The 15,780-nt window shown below is 40.1% G+C and overlaps 1 protein-coding gene across 1 annotated transcript in view; it reads right to left on the reverse strand.

The window, feature by feature from the left end:
• Window positions 1–15,780, reverse strand: part of PRKG2 (protein kinase cGMP-dependent 2) — a 71,550-nt gene that overhangs the window by 39,608 nt on the left and 16,162 nt on the right. The window contains exons 3-7 of the mRNA XM_014604178.3: window positions 15,225–15,391; window positions 13,911–14,024; window positions 8,270–8,375; window positions 6,049–6,112; window positions 1,987–2,064 (exon numbers count right to left, since the gene is read on the reverse strand). Coding sequence (XP_014459664.1) covers window positions 1,987–2,064; window positions 6,049–6,112; window positions 8,270–8,375; window positions 13,911–14,024; window positions 15,225–15,391 — 529 coding nt within the window. The remainder of the gene's footprint in view (window positions 1–1,986; window positions 2,065–6,048; window positions 6,113–8,269; window positions 8,376–13,910; window positions 14,025–15,224; window positions 15,392–15,780) is intronic.

Consider the following 15,780-nt stretch of genomic DNA (forward strand, 5'->3'; position numbering starts at 1 on the left):
TTTCCATATGAGGTGTTTTATACTTCTATTTAAAAGCTTCTAGAAATGAACATTTAGTTTTTAGGGCTGCTGTAGCTGTGATGCTCCAGGAAATATGACAGAAGCAAGGTTTTTTGGTAATACCCCCAGATAAAAACAATCTTTTAGAGACACAAATCTACCTTTACAATATTTTTCTCCCACTTTGGTTCTTTAAGGTCTCATGCCAGTCTAATAGTTAATGGATATTGGGTACTGATTTATTTCTTGGGGTAAAAACTAAAAGGAAATTGACACTGATTGAGTAATTTAATAGGCTGGTAGCTTATAGATACAAGTACCAAGTAGGCCACTGCTTCATAGTTATTTCACAAATTGAGTTTTTGCCAGAGTAGTATTTATGTTCTAATTTTCTGGGATACCAAAAAGTCGTAGTGGGCTTATTTAAACTAAAGTAACACTGCACCACTCTGAGTATGAAGAGGCATACATTTCTAGCAGTGGAAATTTCTGATAGATTTCTAGCCATGAAAAATTCTCAGATTTTTCTCAGAAACGAAGCAGTACAGGCATTCAGTCCACACTCCCCCATTTCCTGGAGGGTGTGGCGGGGGGTGTGGCAGGGAGTGGCTCTGCCCTGCCTCTCCGAGATAGGAAACCTGCCCAGAAAGTCTCTGGATTTGGAAAAGGGTACAGAGCACCAGACTAAGCACCAGACTAAGTTTCCAGTCTATGGAACAAGCAGGGAGCAGCAGAGTAGTGCTCTGCACCTTCTCCAGATTAGTGTGTCCCTGGTCTCTGGGGGTAGCAGTAGCTCAACCCCCCTGTGATCAGGAGGAGTTGAGCTACCGGGAGTCCCCCCAGTCTGAGGAAAGCACAGGGGAAGCTGCTGCTTAAGTTCTCCTGATCAGTTGATCTAGCTGGGGATGGTCCTACTTTGAGCAGGGGGATTGGAATAGATGACCTCCTGAGGTCCCTTCCAACCCTAATTTTCTATGATCACAGAGGAGTCAAGCCAGGGACAGATCCAGGGTTTTGTAAAAGAGGGTAAAGGAGCAGCAGTCAGAACTGCAAGAGTAGATGCATCCCATGCTCCCAGCCCCCTCCTCCCTGCCACTTCCTCCCACCCCCTAACCAGGGCAGCAGCCTGTGCTTCAGGAGCCTCTGGGGACTTTTTAAGTCCCAAAAGCAGATGAAAATCCCCCCTACTCAGAGGCTGCCCCTTCCCCTCCTCTTCCCCCTACCCCACTCCTGCCTGTTTTCTCTATTGTTTGGGAATGGGGACGCTCCAGAGCCAACCAGGCTAAGCAGGGACTGGGCTCAACTAGGGAAGGGATAGTGGGAACAGTGTGGCTGAAGAGTATTTTCTCCAACCTCGAACAGTCACAGCATAGGAAGGGGAACCCCCTGGTCATCCCTGTTGCTCTTGTTCCCATTCTTAGATGAGCCCAGCCCCAAGCCTTTGAGTAGGAAGGGGAAAGGAGGGAGTGGTTTCAACTGCTTATGGAGCTTTTAAAATTTCCTGAAGGCTCCTACTGTGTGGTCCAATCCAAGAGAGCGGTGCACCACGTGACTGCACACCCTCTGGTTCTGCCCTGGAATCAAGCACATTCATTCTGCAGAAACTCTCTCTCAGGAGAGATCATCCAGCTGTCAATTTTTCTCCCAGAAATGGCATATTTCCTCCAGAAGAAATTGAATGTACACCTGCATACTCCCAGTTTCTACCAGAAGAGCTGCAACTTTCCTGGTAGAAACATAATGCCTGTACATGGCATCTGACAATTTAAAAGGCCTTAAAACTGGCACAAATTACATTACCCAGTGTACAGGGGCTGTATTTTAAATAACAGTCGGGTTTCTCACCCATGAGCAATTATAATAAGCAACAGACTCCAAAGGACTTAACAGCATCCTAGATAAAATATACTGATTTCACCCAACAGGAGCTGTTTGGAAAATACATTTGTATTCTGCAATTTAAGATTCAATATCTTTATGTATTACCTTTCCTTTAGCTAATATAAAGAAGGTACTTCCTTCCTCTCCCTCACGAATAACATAATCTCCTTTGTCATAGTATTCCTGTTAAAGCAGAAAAAAGGTAATAAAAGGATAAAAGAATATATAAATCTGCATTATGATTGATTTCATTCACCCAAAATGACATCATCCACCACTTGAAAAGACAGCACATAATACTTCTTCACATGCAATTATTTTTATTTTTAAACTTTCTTTCTGTGTCATTTATATCTAAGTAAATCCTCTCATTTCTCACACACTGAATCAGTGGCTCTCAAACTTTTTGGACTCAAGGCACCCCTTGATAGACTTCAGACACATCTTGGAAAATGCCTGTTCTTAGTTTTCACTTGTTTTTGACTACAGAAAAATAAGAGCAATTTTTTTGTTGCAAAGAACCCAGAAAGATGATGATTTTAACACTACAGATTCCTATTTGAGATCTTGGAGTTTATCATGTGAATCATGTTTGTACACCTGAAAGTGCTAACACTGTGTTACACTCCTGAAAGGATCTCAAGGCACTCTGGTTGAGAATCACTGCTTTAAATGGACCACGTGATACAATGAAGCATTCTAGATTTGAAGGATCCCAGCAAATGTATATTACATAATAGGATAACACTTTACATACTTAGACATTACTGTGACTATCCCTTCCTGACAGGTGAAGCTGAGAAAAAAAGATCAAGGAAAAGTCACTGAAAGTACCTAACATAGGACTTACAGACAGAATCTGGAACTTGGTAAAGGTGATATGATTCTTTTCTCATATGCTCCCAAGATGTCAACTTCTGCTTCCATTCTACCCATGATCCCAGCCCTCATCACTCACTTGCTTAATTTTCAAAAAATCTTACTTATGATTCCTATCATGTTTTCTCGCTTATACATGGAAAGAGATATCTGAGATCTCTTTCAATAGTCACCACATCACCTTTCTTCAAAACCCTTCTATGGGTGCAGACAGAAGTACAGCTTTCTGCTGTAACGGAGAATGCTTTGCAGAAATCATTCTGAGTTACAACAACCACCCAGACTAAATAGAAGTTCCAGGGGGGAGGGGAATCTAGCTGTTGGCTGCCAGCCTGCAGTCGGTGTTCCCTAGCAACGGCCACTCCTCTCTCCCAACCTGACCCTGTTACAGAATGGGAGTGAGGAAAGGGAGGAGAGAAAGCTTATTCTAGAGGTTCCCCAGCTAGCACTGGAGGGTAGGACGGGTGAATGTGAATTGCAGCCCCCTCACCTTGGGGAGCTCCAATACACCCACCCCACCCTTCAGTGAGGGTTGAAAAAACCCCAGAATGAACCCCCTCCATTCACTTTATCCCCTCCCATTCTGAAAACAGCTCAAGGCTGGGTGGCAGTGCAGACAGAAGTTACAGAAGATTAGGGCTGTGCAGAGCTTCGGTCCCTAATTTGATTTGGTGGAGATTCAGCCCAATTTGGTGGCCGAATTTACGAATCGAATCAGGAGACCCTTTAATCTCTCCAACTTGAATCGGAACCCTCTGAATTGATTTAGAGAAATTCAGACAGACACAGCTTAAATGTTTTTTCTACATACCTCAAGGTACCAGGGGCTTGTGAATGTTGCAACGCTGGGGTGGATGAAGTGTCCCACAGAAGCGTGGTTGGGGGGGGGGGGGAGGGCAGTGAGCTCCCTGGCAGACACAGAAGTGGATTGGAAGTACTTCTGGTCCACTTCTGGGTTCGCCGCCAAGCACGCGGTCCCCCATGCTCCTGTGGAATGCTCCATCCGCCTCACCATAGTAGCGTTCATGAGCCATGCCTGGTAACTCAAGGTATGTAGAAAAAACATTTAAAGCTGTGTCTATGACCGAGCCACTGATTCTCCAAATCAGCATCAAATCTTCAATTTTAGATTTGGTCAAATTGAATCGGGGACAGTGATCCAAATCAATGAATTAAATCACTGTCCCCGATTCCGGCTGAATCCAAAACGAATACAGCCCATTTTGCACACCCCGACAGAAAATGCTCTGTTTGGAAATGTCTTCATTTGACCTCTCATGCAGCATGAGTTCAGATTTTTGCCCTATCAGCCATTTTTAAGCAGTCTGCAACCTTGCACTTGGGTTTGGTCATGGCTACAAATTGGTTTGGCCAGATCAGGAGAAAATTGTCACTTCTGTCTGTGTCCTTTGTTCTGTGTTGGTATAGAACCTTGCACAATGTTATATTGGTTTATGAATGCAGATGCTAGCTGCTACCACAATGCAAATAATAAATAATATAGTTACTTTTATCTTGTGCCCAAGCACACATTGGTCAAAATTGTGGATTTGAACCTTTAACTACAGTGGTTCTGATAGATGCCTTCCTAAATACATAGATTTGGTTTGTTTGATATGTTAAAGCCTTAGGCCGCATACAGATGTATAAGCACATGTGGTTTGCGGCACCACAAGCCTCTTTGTGGCACTGTAAGCCACACTTGGCAAATGTTAAAACATGCCCTGAGCTGCAAATTTGCAGTTCAGGGCCAAAAGTTGCTGCCAGGATTTCCTGGTAGCTAACCCCCCAACCCCCAAAAACAAACAAACAAACAAAAAAAAAAAAAACCAGAAGAAAAAGCAGTACAGCACATGCCCAACAAGTGTGCACCAGCACACATGGAAGCCAGGCCATCCAGCCAGGCCTCCATGCTGCCAGACTTGTGCCCTGCTGCTCCAGGCCACCAGGTAAGACTGCTGGGCTCTGGATGAAAGCTGGGAGGAGCTGGGCAAGAGTAGTTTGCCTGTTGTGGGACAATTTGTCCTGCAATGAAGGGCATGTGCAGGGGCATGAGCTGCAGCAAGTTGTGCCACTGAAAGTGCACGTTCATGTGTGGGTGTGGCCTTAGAGTCCACCTCTCCATACTGGAAGTAGTTCAAGGCAAACGGAAGCATTATACACCAACTTTGCACAAGTGTAAACGACTAAGGCATCAGAGAATCAAGCAGTTTGACTGAGGGATTTTAACTTCTTTTATCTGTATATTTCACTTCCTTTAGATGCTGAAGATACCACAAACTAACATTTATTTTTGGTGCCACTAAATTTTATTATTTACTGTCAGCATAGAATTCCTCTCTGATGGTTCTACACATGTTATATTAGAAACAGATTTTCTTCTTTAAAAGAAAAATATTGCCCTCCTCGGTAAATAAAAAATGTGAAATTAAGATGAATTATGAATTTGTACCATCTGTGATAGAGTTATGTTGCGTAGAAAACAATCCCAGGAGAACAGGGGAAGCAAGCCTATCCAAAATGACTCTAAAACTGAAATCTCTGGAGGTGCAAAGTTATAACTGTGTCATCATTGCATGTCCTTGATAAACTATAAAGGAAGATTTCCATAAATTGCATATTGAAATCTGGAGCCATAATTTACATGCAAGTAAACAAAACAAAGCAGCAACAACAACAACAACAACAAAACAAATCTTAGTATATATGTATTTCTCAATGGATTATTACTTCACACTATATTTTATGACTGATGGAAAATGATTTAATAACCAACAGTACAAGGAGGCTTTATATGAAGTATATTCTATAACCTGATAGTTTACAGATATATTTAGCTTGATATAAATTTTAAGCCTCTCATAATCTACATGCAGACTTTCAGTTCAGGTAAATAATTTCAACTCCATTTTATTATATGAGAATTACAAATGCAACTAATGGTGGTTCCATTCTGGACTCCAAAGTCTTAGAAAATGTTCTTACTAAAGATCTCAGGCACAGTTATAACAATGAAGGCTGTCAGAACTGCAATACAGATTGCACTTCAGTTAGAATAAAGTTATGTCACATGAAATTCCTGGATTCTGAATATGAATTCAAGTGTGAGTCTACTTGGAAAAGTGTCTTCCAGAATTACAGCAATTTGGCCCCACAATTTATTGTGCCAGTTAACAGTAGCCAAATAAAGTTAACTTCAGAGGGCTTAAAACTGGAAAGACTCTGGTGCTGATTATTTTTAAAATACATGTGCCAGATGCACTTTAGCTTAACTTTAAAATCTCTTACCACTTCCAAGCAATCGATTATCTTTGTTAGCTTATCTTCAGGTAGGTTTTTCAGTAGGGATACACTTCAAAAATCAAGAAAAATGCACACTTAGTTCAATTCATGATCTTTCACGTTTTCTCCAAGATCTTATCCCCATGCTGTGTTTGTAGCATTCATTTTACAAAATAGGGGCCAAGATCGGTACCCATTTCCTCCCAGTACAAACCAATAAGAAATGGTTGCCATCAATGGACAGTGATTTACAATCATTTCATATTGGTATAAGCAATTATCCAAATACAAAGTATACAACATGTAACTGGATAGTTCAAGTACTAACCCCACTTATTCTTTGTGGGGTTACATTCTGTTTAATACAAAGGAAGATAAAAAGATAGGGCAGAAGTTGATAGTTTTAAAAATCTTCCAAATATGCACTGAAAGAATAAATAGTTCTAGCCAAATCATGGGCCTAGTTTGAAAATTAAACACGTGAATCACAATCCATTAGTTCAGTGTCAAAAACAACCCATCCTACTGCCATTCCAGTGCAAATCAAATGTATTCAAAACACTGAAAATTACAACAAAGGTAAGATTGACTGTTTTGCTGTGATTGTTATTAAGAGAGAATCCAAATGCAGTAATAGCTTAATGATGGGAAAAAAAAAAATCGGAGAAAAGATGCTTCTCTGAGAGGAGGACTACAGCCCAAAAAGATCTAGAGAAGAATACCAAGAAGTCTGAACCTAGAATATACTTTATACAGAGGCAGACTTGGTATCTTATTTTGGAACTATATATAAGTGATAATTTTTTTGCCAGAGAGAAAATAATAAAAAGAAATATATTGGCTAATTATTGTCACAGCAATTTAAATATAAGTTTCCCTCGCTTTATGCTGTACATGTGTTCCTGGAAAACGGTGCATAACTAGAATTCGCATAAAGGGAGCCCACTTTTTCAATGTAACAAATAGGGATACGTTCCAAGACCTCAACTGTACTGACCCCCAGACTCATTTCTACCACTGTTACAAGACAATTTTATTACTCACCAACAGCAGAGAGTGATAGAAGATAAGCTAGCAGGATTTTTAGAAGCCATAATGGGGATGGCAACTACATAAAACACGTGTCACATACAACAAGTGAGAAGCACAGATCCACACAGGAGACTAATTTGGTGCGCATTACTCCCACAATGCACTGCACAAAGCAGCTCACTGCGGGCTTCCACCACATTGATCATATAAGAGTGCATTTACCTTGCATATAATTAATTTTTGGTATAAAAAGGGTCATCGCATAGGAGCAAATTCACACATACAGAACCCGCATAAAGTGAGGGAAACCTGTATTCTCTTATTTGTTTAAAATAATGTTATTTTGTCCATAAAATGTTAATTTCTAAAATGAAGAGTAATAGATTTTTTAAACTAGAAGGGATCGTTGTAAGCCTCTAACCTGATCTCTTGCATCACGCAGGTTAAACCATTTCACCTACCATTTTATGTGTAGTGGAGGGAATTATTTTCCCCTGACCAATTAGTGAAAATATTCAATCCCAATAACTTGTCTTTCTAAATATATGAGATATTTTAAATACATGCCATTTTGATTTAAAGTATCCAAGACGTGACAAATTTACCATTTCCCTTAAGAATTCACTCCAACAGTAAATTACTCTTGTGTTTAAAATGTTTTGCCTTGTTTCTCATTTAATGTTTTTTTACAGCCTGAATTTCCAGCCACTGCATCTTCAGTTTGCTAACTTAGAGCATATAAAACATATTTTGTCTTTTTTAACATATCAGAAAAATCAATATCAGAAAATTGTTTTGGTGGGTGCACCTACAGAAGATGCTTAATGCGTAGTAGGCTAATTCTACTGTGCATTAGGGTCTCGTGGCAAAAGCCGTGCTAATGCACTAGTGCACAACAAAATTAGTGTAATGTACATTAAGTGTCAGAAAAAGACCGTGTGCCTTTGCTACTGTGCAGTAGCACCAGTTCCTGCACATTTATGTAGTACTTCATATTAGAGGTACTAAACTTAATGCACAGTAGCAAAGGAGTATTAATGCACATGTATGCGTCTTGTGAATCCAAAAACATACAACACTGTGAAATACATGTACTATTGAACAGTTGTACTGGCTGCACTATTACCTCCACACAGATTGCAACAAGAATAATCTGTGTACCTCATTTTGTTACTTTGGATGTAAACTGTATTACCTTCTGAGAAAATTTCTGTACTGTTCTTGTCTTGTTTGTGCTGTCCTTCTCATGATGTTCTGAAACACCTCTCTGTCCAATGCCCATGTTTTAACATTTGTGATAGCTTTCAGAAGACCAGAACAAAGAAACAAAAACAAATTTCCTTTAATGATGTGTTGGAAGATACTACAATATTATGATATGGTACTATATGTATTGTGCAATATGGGCCATATATTCAAACACTCCACAGCTGAAACCAGGTTTTCATGACAGCATAGCTTTCACGTCTAGACATCTAAATAATGCCCAGATATTAATAAGTGCTGAGAAACAAGCAATTCCCATATTACCTGACATGCTTTGAAAGAGAGCTATTTAAATGGGAGGTGAATTTTAATCCTGATTACAGGTGCTGATCTTGCTTGAAAATTTTGGTGTATACAGTCAATAAAAGAGCTTAAAAGAGACACAAGTCACCATTGTTTAGTTTGGAGGTTTAAGTGCACAATAATTGGGCTAGGAATCACCTCTAAATTAGACTAAACATAAAACCTAATGATTCATACTGTAAAATACGTAGTGGACAAAGATCCACAGGATTAGGATTTTTCTGAGTTATCCTGTGATAGGACAATATAATGAGAAGTACTGGATTTAACCTCCTAGAAATGCTTTAAGACACTACAGAGAAATTAAACTAAAAATACCAGATCTAAAAGTCATATCCTGACTCTGAAACCAAAGGGGCAAATCCTGAAGTGCTATGCAAAATATGAAAGTGCTACATAACCTAACAAGGTGGATAAATTTAATTTAAACACCGTTTCCTCCTTAAATATAACATATAATCAACAATTTTACACAAGTTATGGCACATATAAATGAGACAAGATGTTAAATATGCTGAAAGACAATGTCAGAAAAAAATAAAACTTAAAATAAATGATTTTGTACCAGGAACAGAGGGATGTTTTTATTTAGAAAGAGTAATGCATCATGTATAAAGTCCAAAAGCATACATCACTTAAGGGTTCCATTTATTTCCTAAACTCCTTGAACTCTGATTCAAACTACTAACCTTTGTAGCTAGTTCAGTGGTATGGGTAGATTCTCAGCTGATGTATATCACTGTCTGTGGTTCCATACAAGTTTTTTTGTTTGTTTGTTCATTTTACCTCTGTCCCAAACAACTATTTTTGCTTGATCTTGATAGGTGTATTTCCACTCTCATCAGCTGGGAATCTTACCCTAGTTTCTTTAATTATTCCTCAAGCAATCTTTACAGTTTTAAAGAAATTGTAACCTATCAACCACAATGGGAAAGGAAAAATACACTGTGCAAAGGAATGAGATGTTACTGTTTCAAGTTTGCAGTTTTTCTTGAACAGTCATAGCACAAATGCTATTGAGAGTTTGTGCTGGAAATACTCCCATCTTCCTCTTTTGTTCAAAGCTGGCTGGAAAGAGTTTTACTAGGCCAGGCACCCATAATCCCTGTTCACAGATGAAATTACTAGCTACATCTTAAGTAAAAAGAGTGGAAACACCAGCAGACAGTACATTTGAGTTATTGTAGTGTTTTAACTATTCAAAACTCTATGCTGGTTCTCAATGGGTTTCCTCAAAACCAATCAATATTAACAAAGCACTAAAATAACATGACATCGTGATATGCAAAAAAACTTATTTTGCAATGATAATAGTATGAAGTGCATGCAAAGGAGAAGAATACAGAACAAAATTAAATGCAGCAGTGCACCAGTAAGGAAAATAATCACCTTATCAATGCAGTTTTGTTTAGCATGCAGCAACAAAGAGAGAAAGAAAGTAAATGTAATAATTTCCATTTGCATAGTCAGTATATTTAACAAAATGCTTAAGTACTTTAAACTGAAGGCAGGGAAAAGGACCAATGAGAAGAGAAAAAGGAAAAAAAACTTTAAAAAAAAATACCAGAAGACTAAATTCTGTTCCTATTTACTTTGATGTACACTGAGATTTACACCAGAGAAAAAGCAAGTAGAATTCACAGAATCATTGAAAACTGACCAATATGTATTGACTGAAGTGGAATGGTATAGTGGGAGCATATTGAAGCTCAGTGAATCAAGCCCATCAGTACTAGCTGATGTTTCTCTCCCACAAAACTGTTGGGGTAGTAAAAGAATGACAGGATGAAATCTACACACTGTCATGCAGGATGTCAAGACTAGATAATCTTCAGACTTGTGCGAAGCTTTGGTCGCTGATTCAATTTGGCAGAGGTTCAGCCCAATTCAGCAGCCAAATCTCCAAATCCAAATCAAATCAGAAGACCTTTTAATTTCTCCAAATTGAATCGGAATCCTCCGAATCAATCCGGAGAGATTCGATGATTTGGACACAGACACACCTTTATATGTTTTTTCTACATACCTCAAGGTACCAGACAGCTTGTGAACACTGAGATGGTGTGGCAGATGGAACGTCCTTCCAGTCCATTTCTGGGTGCATCGCTGAGCACACGGGGGGCCCCTCCTCCACGCTCTTGTGGGACACTCCATCCGCCCCACCATCTCAGCATTCATGAGCCACACCTGGTACCTTGAGGTATGTAGAAAAAGATTTAAAGCTGTGTCTATGGCTGAATCTCTGATTCTCTGAATCAGAATCGAATCTTCAGATTTGAATTTGGCCAAATTGAATTGGGACAGCAATCCAAACCAATTAATCAAATCACTGTCCCCCAAATTGGGCTGAACCCAAATTTAATCCAGCCCTCTTCGCACACACCTAATAATCTTTATGTTTGAATTACAGTGGGCACATCTACATGTGTATTAATGCACTTTTGCTAATGTGCATTAAATCCAATACCTTCAATATGAAGGCATTTTTACACATGGGGGGGGGGGCGGCTGCAGGGGGCACCTCTGATAACTGCTCCAATTAAAATACCCAAAGTGTCTCATGTATCAGTGTTCCTGCATTCTAAAATGACAGTGAGGGTACTTTATCTGAAGCTCATCATAAGCTTTAGTTAAAGCACCCCCACCACCATTTTCAAGCTCCTGGATCATGTACAGGCACCCTGAGGTACTAAATAAACACACATTAGGCTGCACAAATGCACAGTAGTACAAGCACATGCTTTTTTAGTGATGCTTAATGCTCAGTAGCGTATTCTACTGCACATTATCATGTTTTTTTTACCCACCACTTTAATGAGCAGTAGAATAGGCTACTGGGCATTAAAGTGTATGTGTAGATGCACTCAGTATCATCCAAGGAGTCCCACAGAGATCAGGCCCTCTTCCTCTAAGCATAACACACATACATACGAACAGATTGTAGTCCCTGCCTTAAAGCATTTGCAGCCTAAATAGACAAGATAGAAAAGGGTGTCAGGGGAAAGGGATGCAGGGACAGGTACAGTGATTTGTCCAAGGATACACAGTGGAAGAGAAAGAAACATAACTCCTAACTTCCAGCTCAGCACCCTACCACTGTACCAAACTGCAACCCATTGTAACAATCCTTTCCAGCCTTTATATCCAATATAATCCCATAAATTTCAAACTGTCTCTAGTTAACTGTTCTTTACTTACTCTTAGCATAACAAAGTGTTTTATCCAGTCTGTGTTTAATGCCCAGAAAACACTTGGATTTTGGATCAAAGGCTGTTCTCAGTCACACCAATGCCACCCACAGGCAAATTCAGATGCAAAACCCATAAAAACCAACTTTGTTCAATGGAGCTACTCCAGATTTACACCAGTCTGGGAAACAAGTGCAGAGTCAGACCTGTTATCTGCAAATAATATTAAGGAAACAACTGAAGATGTAACTGATAACTACATTTCTTTTACAGACCCTGAGGGTAAACAAACTGGTACGAGAGCAATAGGAGTTGACAGTATTGCAGTATGTTGTACTAAAGAAACAATTATTATAGTGTATAACTGCTAGTCCCTAATCAACCTGATCTGATGTAATGTTGAGCATAAGTCAGTCCAACTCTGCATTACATAATTTTAATGATACCTTAACCATTCTAAGCTTCCTGAAAGATATGGATTACTAACACATACAAAGCAGGTTGCTGCCTGTGAAACCTCATGCCTCTCTGAACCAATTAGTTTCTAAGATGCCAACTTGCCCTACCTTCTGCCAGTCTCCAAACTAGTGTGGCTAACCACCTCTGCACCTCCGAATGCCCAGTAGTGAAATTTGGTGGCATACCTAGGCAGTTATACAAGCAGATGGAAAAATTCCCCTCAAATCAATGCGAGCAGTAGCACAATGAGTGGGCAAGAAGGGCACAAGCCCTGTGTACTGCCTGGGGCAGGTCAAGTGCAGAATAGAGGGGCTGGAATGGAGACAGTAGAGGCCCCCTGCATCTCTTCTCTGTCCTGGCAGTCCTTTCCCCTCGCATACCCCCTCCCCCCCCCCCCCAAGTCCTGGTGCTGCTATCCGCCAGCCATGTCTCCCCCCTCCCCCCCAAGGGCTGGTCCAACCATTAGGCAAACTAGGGGGTCACCTAGGTTACCACAATTTGGGGGGCACCAAAATTATATGCAGAACAAAATAACGGGAACATCATCCTAAATAACAGCCCTAGCCAGCTACAGCTCCACTTTGGTCTAAGACCTTTGGTTTGGTAAAGGGAGAAAGACCTCTGAAAAGATCTCAGAGGTAAAAGTTAATTCTAGACTTCTTATTTTCCTCTATATTGGAAGTGGTGGGGGCGCCGAGTTACACAGTTCACCTAGGGCGCCAATTACCCTTGTACCAGCCCTGTTCCCCCACAGTCCTGGCACTACTTCCCGCCATGTCTCCCCTCAGTCCCAGTGCCACTCAGCTCCTGGCTCCCCCTAGGCACATGTGGGGAGCGTAAGCTGACTGGGTCAAGCGCTGTGTGGGCAGTGGCAGGGCTGAGAGGACGGGGAACTCTCTGTCTCATCAGCCCTGCTGCTGCCCATGTAATACATGCCCCAGTCAGTTCCTGCTCCCTGCCCGTGTCTGGGGGGAATTGGGAGCTGAGCAGCACCAAAACCGGGGACACAGAGCTCCCCCATCCTGGCACAGCTCAGCTTCCCACTCCATGGGGGAGCCAGGAGTTAAGTAGCACTGGAGTTGTGGACAGCTCCCCCCCCAGCCTCCTGCTGCCTAGGCTGATTGCTATGTAGGTAGCAATCTACACAGTGCACTACTGCATAGTAGCTAATGCACTGTTAATCTAGTACCTGTATTTGTTAGTACTAGCAAACAGTTCATTAGCCTAATTTACTGTGCAATAAATCCCGCACACTTGTAGACATTGATGTCTCCCTGTGAATTAATTTTGTCTAACATGCAATAAAGCATCTTGTGTAGATGCACCCAGTGTGTATTTGGCTGGCAAGAACAAACTAGAAATACGCAATAATCTTTCTAAGGTCATGTTAAGGAAGGGAGTATGTTTGTGAACTGGCATTATTAGGTCCCCAGGCAGAAAGAACTCAAAGAAAGAACTATGTTAGCTCATTGGAAATGTAGTCAGGGCATCAATCATATATTAAACATCATATCGTAAATTAAAAAACAAGTTCAAAGTGAACCTGGATGTAATGCAGACCTTATAACAATACTTGTACTTTTCACTTTTGGTAACATTGTATCAATGAACTATGTATACCTTTCACAGAGGCTGTCCTTGTGCAGTTGTATAAAATGGCTAGCTCACCAAATGCTGTCCACACAGGGATTGAGGAGAGCAGCTTGTTCTGCTGAAAAACTTCCAGCCTGCCTTCTGTCAAAAAAGTCACCAGGATAGTAAGCATTAAAGTTATGTTACACATAGAAAATGAACAACAAACCAAGAGATTCCTGATGTCCTGACCAACTGAAATATCAACATTGGACCAATAATGTAAAAATAAGGATCTGAAATAGGAGTATGAACTATTGCAGAGGGAGGGAGAGAGAGAAGGAGAAGTATTTTGTACTCTCTATCCCATTATACAAGCCATTAATGAAATATCTAACAGTAGAGGACGCGGAGCATACCCTTGTGGAACCCCTCATGATGCATCCTTTCAGCTTTAGAACTGACACCCATCCGTTCATGTACCCATCCCAATCACTCCTGTATGAACTTACTGAGTCCTCCATCACTCTAGCATGGACTATGTATTTTAAAGATGGTTATGATTAAAGATTAAATGCCCAAGTTCTGCCCAGCACGTGACAAGAGAAGAGCATTCCTTCTATGTGCGGATCTAAAGTGTTCAGTGTAGGCCAATACAAGGGTGATCAATGCACAGGGTGACTTATTTTGCTTGAGGGACAATATAAAAGTGGACAAAGTAGAAGCCTATATGTCAGGATACCAAAATTACATTATTTCAGAGCTCTGATGTGCAGGGTGATAAAGATGTCTAAACTACAAGCTTGTCTTTTCAAAAACATAATTTAAAATGTTAAATCTAAGATTTATAAGCTCAGAATTTACCTGCCAAGATTGTGCTCGGAGCAATTTTATAAAATTATTTATAATAATAATTACAATAATAATTGTTATTATTAGAATGTTAGCAAACCTTTTACCACATAGCAATTTTCTATATTTTAGATTTTACTTGCTGTTTGAATTAAAAATATAGAAAAAAAGATGTGACAGCACCTTCAATATTAAAATAATATAACATGCCTTCTGTTCCCCTTCACACAAATGAAGGAATCCCATAACACACTAACTCAAATCAGTCCAGTTTTGCAATGATATAATGGTAAAATTTATAGAAGCACTCATCACTGGCAAGTGAAGTTAAGGTTAAATCTCTCATTGACCTAAATGGGACCAGTTAGTAAGATCAATGGAAGCAGTTAAGCCAGTGCCAATCTATAAGCAATATTTTCTGTGTCCTCCACATATAAAAGCAAAATGAAAGTGATACAATCATAATCCTCGCATCATCTACTAATATAAACACATGTAAAAGGTACCAACCTGCCAACACAAAAATATGGTTGCCTGGCTCTCCTTGTTTGATGATATAGCTCCCCTGCTGGTATGTTCTCCCATACATACATTCTACCATGTCTCGGATCTGCTGAGGGTCCAGTCTCTTGAGAAACAGATTTTTATTCAGGGCATCTGCAATGAGTTTTTTCTCACTGGTGTAAAGCAAAATCTTGGGTTAGTTAAACTTACACTCAACACCACTGGAGTTAATTGCACCTTTGCCTCAATACATAGTCCCCTGGTTATGCAAGTTATTTACTGATTCAGCAATAATCTGTAGTACCCTCTATGTCTTAGGTATATTTTCCCAATAATCTAACATGTATTTTCTCTTACTTTCTAATCTCCTAAAAAATCCCCAAAACTTTTCAATAGATGTAAGATCTATAACTGTTGTCAGTATTCAGACTTGACCACAGGGTCAAGTCTGCGTATCTGCCTCTTGCTCTGTGAGTGTTGGGTGGAGGGTGGGGGAGGGAGGCAGTATCATGCAAGGAAAAGGAATGCATAAAAAACCAAAAAGATCTTATGAATAAATGCA

The sequence above is a fragment of the Alligator mississippiensis genome, chromosome 2, assembly GCF_030867095.1.
Source record: "Alligator mississippiensis isolate rAllMis1 chromosome 2, rAllMis1, whole genome shotgun sequence".
NCBI classification, from domain to species: Eukaryota; Metazoa; Chordata; order Crocodylia; family Alligatoridae; genus Alligator; species Alligator mississippiensis.